Source organism: Thermobia domestica, chromosome 4, assembly GCF_964235325.1.
Source record: "Thermobia domestica chromosome 4, izTheDome1.hap1.1, whole genome shotgun sequence".
NCBI lineage: Eukaryota > Metazoa > Arthropoda > Insecta > Zygentoma > Lepismatidae > Thermobia > Thermobia domestica.
In genome coordinates, this window is record NC_137457.1 from 233,535,932 (window position 1) to 233,545,021 (window position 9,090).

The window sequence follows — 9,090 nt, forward strand, 5'->3', positions numbered from 1 at the left end:
GAAATTATAATTAATAGTGTTATCAATGATAAAGTTGAACGTAACCATGTTCCAATAACACAGGGATATTATTCATCAGTTGAATCTATTCTACCACTTATTCCTGAAAATATTCGTATGTTACACTATTTACAAAATAAAAATCAAATTGTTATTAAATATTCTTTGAAATTAGAAGATCAATGTATGATTAGTATTACACCAGGATTGCAACACATTTTTGGATTTATTAATGAAAATACGCTTAATGTTAAAAATGTTATATACACAAAAGTTAGAAATGTTGATTTAATATTAGCACGTGGAAAATTTCCATGTGATTTAGATTGATTTTTGACACTTCTTTGTTTTAATAATTGACGTACAGTAGACTATCAGTGTTTTTATTATTAATAATTTATGTTATAGATCAGTGGTGTCCAATTACAATGGACCTGAGGGCCATAACCATCTGTACTACACTACACTGTTGTTATTACACTACAAAAGAAAAATATATTTGAAATATTACATACCTATTCAACATGACAAATGAGGATAACTAGCAGCGTTTGCAAGGGCTGGGATATCTACATTTATTCCTGTTGTAGCGAGTCGCAGAAAATGTAAAAGAGAAGAATTTCCAAGGCAGCTTCTGAAGTGATTCTTCACAATTTTCATGGTGGAAAATACACTTTCACACAAATAAGTACTACCAAACATTGACACTATTTTCCGACCAAACTCACAAAAGTTGGCGAAAGCCTGGAAAAATCTACTCCTTTCTCTGTCCTTGTATGAAAGAATGGGTCAGCCTGAAGCTCACGAAGTTCGAGCTGTAAGTTTTGAGGTTGTTCTTCGATGTCCGTTGTCAATGGATTTGTAAATAATGCTATGTCATTTTTCAGTTTGTGAAAATCTAAGAATCTTGCATTGAATTCATTCATGATACTCTTGATGTCTCTATAGAACTCAGAAAAATCAAATACCTCTTTTTCAAAATCTAATGTCGGACGATTGCAAGTTGGAAAATGTGCTAAATTATTTTTTCCAAAAGCACAATGAAAAAGCTTCAGTTTGTTTCGGAATCCATTGACGTGCCCCATTAGATCAGAAACTAATTGACCTTTTTCCTGTAGTTTTTTGTTCAGTTCATTTAGATGCCCTGTAATATCTGCCAGAAATGCCAAATGTTGAAGAAAGTCAGCACTTCGAAGCTCCTCTTCTAGGCATGTGGCGTCTGATGGAACGAACGGACTAAGTATATCAGGGATTTCTTTCCTCAGTTCAAAAAAATTTTTAAGACAATTTCCTGCACTTAACCATCTCACGTGATTATAAAGAAGTAGGTCTCCATACTCCAATTCCACGTCTTCTAAAAATTGATGAAACTGGCGATGTAAAAGAGCTCTATTACCACCTCTTATTATGTTGAGAGTTTTAACAATCTTTTTGTTGACTTCGTCTTGTTTTAATGATTTGCCACAAAGAGCTTCATGATGAATAACACAATGAAATGCAGGGCAATTTATACCATTTTCTCTTAAAAGGCCTACTAGTCCAGACTTCTCCCCTACCATCGCTGGTGCACCATCTGAAGTTGGTGCAATTGATGACACTGAAAATTGATGACACCGCTGACAATTGATGAACATTTTCAAAACTCCCAAATTTTTCTACAGAATTTTTAATTGCTTCAAAAACGCCCCTTCCCTTTGCGGTACCGCGAAGAGGACACACGTTTAACAACTTCTCTTTACTCGAAAAATCTTCCTGTGTTGTTCGTGTAAAAATCAGAAGCTGGCTTAAATCCATGTGATCGGTACTTTCATCAAGGCACAAAGAGAAGAAACGATACTTCTCGATTTCGTTTGAAATGTTTTTTTTTTTTCACTTGGTCATCCATTTCTAATACTCTTCTCTGTACAGTCTAATGAGAAAGCGGTACAGATTCGAAGTGATTCGCTAATTTTATGTCACCAAAGGCCTTTGTCATTTCTACAGCGCATTTCTTCATTATAATTCTGTCACTGAAAGGCTTTTTGGATTTAGCAAGCTCCAGAGAAACTGCATATGAAGCATGCACAGGTTTAAATTGTATTTACTTTACTAAACGTACCTGTTTGATGCTTCAATTTTTTCTTCAAATATTCTATCAACACTTTTCGAGCCTCACCTCCATGTTTATTGAATTTATTTTCATGCATAGTTGAATAATGTCTCTTCACATTGTATTCTTTAGGCACAGACACAATCTGCATGCATATTAAACATTAAAACTTTCCCATGTGATTTGTTATGAAATAGTAATTTACGTATTTTACGTTTTCTTCCACTCATTTCTCCAATGCAACAAAATCAAAATAAAACAAACACTTGCACAATCAACACTTCACTTCAAAGGTCAATCAATCTCTGAAATGACGAGTGCTAGAAACCCGAAGACTACTTAAAAAAGAATTAAAATAAAGAATAAAAACGGACATAGTTCCAAAACTTAAAAAACGTTATAGGACAGACTGCAGTATTGTTGTCACTACAAGCATCACACCACACGGTAAATTGAGCTCTGATCTTTCCTGACTATAAAATAGGACAGGAGGGGGGAGTTTAGCTTGACGTTCAACAATACCATCTTCGTTTCACTCTAAAATCAGTTTGTGTGTGTGTGTTAAGGACAGGAAGTGGCGTATTCCTTGCACACTATGGTTCCTAGGCAGAGTTCGAGGAAGAAACGGTCTGCTTTACAAAGCTAGACCAGAGGTATTGGTTTGATTTGGTTTATTGAAGTAATCGTCGCTTCAGCAACGATGCCTTGTTCTAGTTGCATTACCGACTCCAGGGTTGCCGCGGATGCCCGTGTCTTTTAAATGTACAGAATCGCTGAATGGATGCCTTATTTCGAAACAAGAGTGGAAACATGAAAAGCATGAATAAGTGTAAATGAAAATATTATCAGTAATAACATTTATAAATTGTGACAGCTTTGCGGGCCGCAGAAAATGGTTTGGCTGGCCGCCATTTCCACAGCTCTGTTATAGATGTAATCATAATTTTATCACTTGTACTATATACATATATTGAAAAATTATGTAGAATAAAACAAAGTGCTGTATTTTTGCAGTTCTTAGCACGTAAAAATAAAGTTTATTATTATTATTAATGGTATAAGACTTTAATAGAAGTCCATATAACGTGCCTGTTTAAATCTTTTCGTTTTTGCTTCTAAAAAGAAGAATCTTTTCTGTCTTCAAACTGCAGATGTTATATATATGTTTAACAATGTGTTTTAAAGATAAATTGTAGGAAGAAGATCCTTGCTACCAACATATATAAAAATTTCATGTTTAATACTTTCAAATGATGCTATGTATGATTATTGTACATTTCGATGTAAAGCACTGTGCCAGAGTTTGGGGCAACACATACAAATATATGGAGTACAGAATACACGTACATACAAGAAAAAACACAATCTCTTCTCATTTAGAGCCGTCCAGGCACTTTGTTGTAAACCAATCTTGATGTTAAATTCTATTATCAGCATGACGTGTTCCAATTGCTACTCTCTCTGCACACGGAGAACTTTTCTGAGTTTGACTTTGCCCTTAGTGTCATGCGCAAACCAATCAGCTTCCTGCTGGCCACTATTTGGTTCCTCCCCAGGGAACTTTCAGACTAATGCGCATGTCTAACCTTTGACTTAACGGTCCTAGTGCAATGTCTGCACACGTTCTCCTATACGCCCGACACGTAAATTGGTGCCAACAGCACAGCCCAACGAGCCCTTTAACAACTCGTGATTTTGGCTCGTTCTGCGGACTTGGTCCCCTGTTTCTGGCCCCTCAAAGTCGTGCTATCTAGACGCAGTCCGCAATGTCTTAGGTACGACTTAGTGCAGAAACTCCGAGTGAATCCCACTAATCCTTGCCGTCACTCTGCCTCTACTCTGCTGACTTCCCCGCGAGCCCTCCTTACTCTCTTGGTTACTATCCATACCTTTCCCATTGGCTAACTTGGCAATCTGTTTCTGAAAACTTGACCACAGCCAGGAGTCTGTCCATAATCGCTGGTTGGCTTAGGAAACTGACGGTCAGTCTGCTTCCTTCTGACTGCAATCTGCTGAAGATTAGCTACAGCCCGGACCTGTGCACCCAGAAACTGCTGGCGACCTAAGGAAATTGACGGTCGAAGTTCTGCCACTCCCCTATTTGAAGTGTTTAGTTAGACACTAGGTTTATTGCCTAGCTAGCTTAAACACACCGGTAGATCAAATTGTTACACCTGTACACCTAAACTTTCTCTGGTAACTCCCCTATATGATGCTTTTTAGATACTCTAGGTTTATTGCCTAGCTACCTTAAACACACCGGTAGTTCAAATAGGTATACCTGTATATCCAAACCTTCTACTAGGACTGACTCGTGCCGTCCCAGTCTAGTGAAGTTTCGTTTTATTTTGTGAGTTTTTGCTGTGAAAGTATTTAGAGATGGAAACGTGCCACGTAAGTTTTACAAACATTTTCTATAGACACTTAGTTACACTCAAAGCCCCGGCTCGTAAACTTGTAATATTAGTAGGACCAATAAACTGCAGGCTTACTGCAAGGAACTGTACTTCTGAGTTTTTGTTCTCAAGTGATATCCCAAAGGGTTGGTAACTATTAAGTTTTTGTCGAGATAACGAACTCCATCCTTTTGTTAAAATTTTGTTTTGACCTAGGCCAACGTTACCTTGTAAAACTAAGATCTTCAGATTGGTTTTTAACTGAGTTCCTGTTTCAGTTTATAACTTCGAGGCTCGAGTTATAGTTGGTGATTTGCATAAACTTTGTAGACCAATTAGGAGTATTTTGGTTAATTAATAAATTCTCTTGTGTAGATGCTGGTCTACGCAAACCCATACTGCTGGCCAGCCACAGGGGTTTTTCAAGCCACACACACCTTGTTGTTTATTATGTCAGCTCCCTTGATGAGTTTCTGGCTACGATACTGGAGTATGGAAACTTTTAAATTTGTAGCAAGTGATGGCAGATGTCCATGATAATGAAGAATTTTATTGGTAGATATAAATACAGAGTCTGACACCTCTTAATTTTAGTAGATCCGAATTTGGCCCTTCATTTAATTCTAAAGAACTAACGTTTATATCACCAGTAGTGTGGATAAATTTCTGTTTAAACTTTTTATACTAATTTGAGGATGCTGAATCCAGTGATCAGTCCATGGAGTCACGAAAGATATGCATCAAAGTTAGGATTTATGAAGTGATTCTTATTTTAATAGTAAACGTCCTCACGCTTGAATACATTCCTAGTTGAGTTAGTTATACTAATTTAACAGGCAATAGTTTAAGGGGTTTCAGTTTCATCCATGACTACCTCAAATCAGGGCTGAGGTATTACACTGCACTATCGGAACCAATGACTTACACAACTCACCCATTTAGGAGTAGGTGAACCTATCCTCCCCCGGCATGAAGTCTCTTCACATTTGACTTAATGAGATGAAAGAGAATGTCAGCGTAAGATATACTTGTACCTCCAATTATTTGTAGCTTAAAAAATTTTACCCATTCTATTTCCCGCGAGACGGAACTGTGTGACGGTAATAAAAAATTGCGTGAATTGAAATAGTACCAGTTAAACATTTCCAGGACATTCTCTATCCCTTTGAAATAGTTGAACATTTTGTATTCCTTTGTTTTATTCTTATTGTATGACTATGTATTATTTGAGGTAGAGTGTGATGAACAGTGACAATTGTTAATTGTAAACTTTTATTACTGAAATACTGGTGTAAACTTTTATTATTGAAATACTGTTGTAAACCTATTTCACATATGTTTTGAAAAGGTTAATGAATAATAAATATTAGGTAATATACTCATACATTCTCATCTTTTAGAAAGCAAATCATTTTAAAAATTATATTTTTTACACATTTTCAACTTTTCATTTTCATATTTTCTCAACTGTTTCTCTACAGTTTGCTTCTATTCAGTGATGACGAGATCTTGAAAAACAATGATGAAGAATGATGTGCAGGATATAAGGTGACGAACGTTGATACGGTAATGGTGAGAAAGTTCGAAGTGGAGCCAGTGCATAATGTTGGTAGATTTGATGTATACGTCAGTCTTGAGACATCTGGTTTCAAATTTGATTTCCACATCAAGAGACGTGACAGCGCGGTTGGAGAACAACCAAATTAATTTAAACTGTTTAGGAACTGTACGAACGATTCTAGTTCTGATTGAAATCTTTCAGTTCAAAGTCCTACAATTATGCCCGTTAAGCTAAGGGAGACGGATAATTAAGGCAAGTGAATTATGATAAAATAATTGGTGGAATGACAATATGGAAGGAAACCCGAGTACCCCGAGCAATGTTGTCCACTACAAGCCTTCTTGGGGGGATCAAACCAGGGACCCGATACAACAGAGGTAAGGGTTCTACCACTGAGCCATTCTGCCTACCTCTAATTATGATTAATGGGATCCAAATTACGAAAATATCGTTTATGAATAGAATCAGATTAAAGGTTAAGTAGTGATGAGCGGATAATATGTTTTAGACGCCATATGCATAGATTGACATGTGAGAAGACCATACAAATTGTCTTGATTTGAAGACATGAGTAATTTTCAAACGTCAAGTTGTTCATAGTTAAGACAAACTAAGCTAGTTAGATTAGAATTTGTGTTCTGACTTTTAAGGTTCAAGGTGTATATTTAATAATATCTTCAAAGGAGCTGAATAACACCTACGTAAGCTAGGCTGATATTTGGTGATAGGAATTCGGTAGCAAACTGAATACCATTTAAGAAGTGGTTTGTCTGTAAGGACGAATAGAGAAACCTCAGCAATGTCAGAGATATGCTTCTTGGGGTTATCACCAACGGAAACAATGGGTTTTCCTGAATTGCCAGGTTTTGAACTTTAAGAAGTTTTTGGGTTAAAGTGTAAAATGTTGGTGTAAGACAATGATTAATTAGAAAAGATTAGATTTTACTGAAGAAATCATAGGGTCGTGGGCATCTAAACAACACTACTGATTGTAGTCATTTGGAGTTAGTCAACGAATAAATAATTTCATTTGATATTATTATTTAGATATGTAGCCTCAAATGAATATTTTCTTTAGTTCGGTGGTACTTCAGAATCTTTTCCCTTTTTTAATAGCTAAAACGTAAGGAACGAGAGGTGGTGGTTATTGCTTTCATTATTAAAGAAAGTAAGTAATTGGAGAATAACAGAATTAATAATTTAATAAGAAATAAATTACATGTAATAGACTCCTCCATAATCGTGACACTGATGGGAAATAACTGAAAGCAAATTTAAACTATTGTGCCATGTAAAAAAAAAACATTTTGACAATGAGAACTGAAAGAAAGGTCATAAACCTATTCTTCGTATGGGAAGAATATGTTTATGGAGAACAACAGATAACATCGACTTTGACATGTTATTTTTCATTCCTTCGCACCCCCATCCTGATGGGTACTGAACTCCGGCCTAAATGGCATTCCAGGCCAGGATGGACTTACGTACTAAAAAATCCGTCAAAATCGGTGCAGTAGTCCAGGATGAATTAGCAAGCAAACATCGTTAGATTCATTTCTATGTATATATAAACTAGCTCAAATGCCCGTTCTTCAGATGAGAAGAATAAATTTATAAAAATATTTTAACCCTTTCTCCCTTCAGATAGGCATGAGGAAATGAATTTGAACTTCAACGGCATTTGGAATGTCACTATTGATTTTGGTACCCCGCAAGCTATGAATGGGATATCGTTATTTTCAATTCTTTTTAAATATCACACTTTTCCACTTGACCTCTGTATACCTATAGGGGAGGGGAGAGGTAACCTTGGACTTGAACAGCATCAGAAGCGTCACAACTCATCTCAACGACTCTGAAAACTATGGATTGGGCACTAATATCGGTCAATTTCGATTACTTTTACATGTCAGTTTCTCCCCTTGCTTAAAATGTGCTAAAAACCTGAAGCAGAGCAGAGTGCACTTATGTACCAAAAATCACCAAAATCAATGCAACGGTTTAGGAGGAGTTAGATCGTTAGATTATTTTTTTACTTATATAGATAAATGCTTGGACAAACCTGACGCAAGTGTTTAACTTCTCCTTTTAAGTCTACTAGTGTATTTTTTTTTATTTTAAGCTTCATTTTGTTATGCCCACACACTTCTCGTTGCACTTTATATATGTACCCATCTTTAAAATTTTCTTTCGGCAAGTTAATTTTTGAAGCCCAATATTGTTTATTATTATTTCCATTACTATTTATTAAAATTGATGGGTGCTTCAATATTGGGTTCAGATTGTCAACTAGCTTAGGCAGGGCCGGATCTACGGAATATTGCGCCCGGGGCAAAGAAGTTTTTCTGGCGCCCCCTTCCACCAAGTCGAAGCACTTTATGTTAGGAATTGGAACAAATCTTAGGTTAAAGTATGTATTTTAAAAAGTTTAAACTATTTGTCATCTTTCCCCCTTTTATAACTTTCACTGAAATTTGAGTACACATACGAGCTTGAAACCAATTACGAAGCGTATCCAAAAGTTAAAAACTGAGAAGTCATTTTATCGTTTAATCGAAACACAAATCGATACATTATAAAATGTTTACGTTTTATGTTAAATATTTATGATATTTTTAAAACTCAAATTCTGAAAGCGGTTCTTCTGTTGAAGCTCATTTATTTCGAAAATAAAATACTCTGTTGTACTGAAAACAAAATTCTCCCCGAGATTTTCCTCGTAAGAAATACATAGTTGTAGAAGATGCACCTTTGTTACATACAGGTATTGTGACCTATTGTGAAATTCCTTCAGATTTTAACCGAAAGTAATATTAGTGTTGTAATAGAAAAAACAAAACAAATACATAACAATTCAAACAAGCTATAAAGGTAACCAAGTTCTGTTGCTTTTTGTGGAGGTCTGTGTCCCATTGCCCCTAATACTGAGAGTTGAATGCGAATGGAGAAAAGGCAAAGGTCAGTTGTTGGTGTGAGTATATCCAACATACTACATGGTTGTGACAGTTCAGTTACACCGTAAACTTGCGTAAGGACAGAGTGAA

The 9,090-nt window shown here is 35.9% G+C and overlaps 1 protein-coding gene across 1 annotated transcript; it reads right to left on the reverse strand.

Moving 5' to 3' along the window:
- Positions 1 to 707: 707 nt before the first annotated feature.
- LOC145683058 (general transcription factor II-I repeat domain-containing protein 2A-like) lies at positions 708 to 1,634 on the reverse strand. The gene has a single exon (XM_081754419.1). The coding sequence runs from the start codon at positions 1,632 to 1,634 to the stop codon at positions 708 to 710; it is 927 nt and encodes a 308-aa protein (XP_081610545.1).
- Positions 1,635 to 9,090: the final 7,456 nt, after the last annotated feature.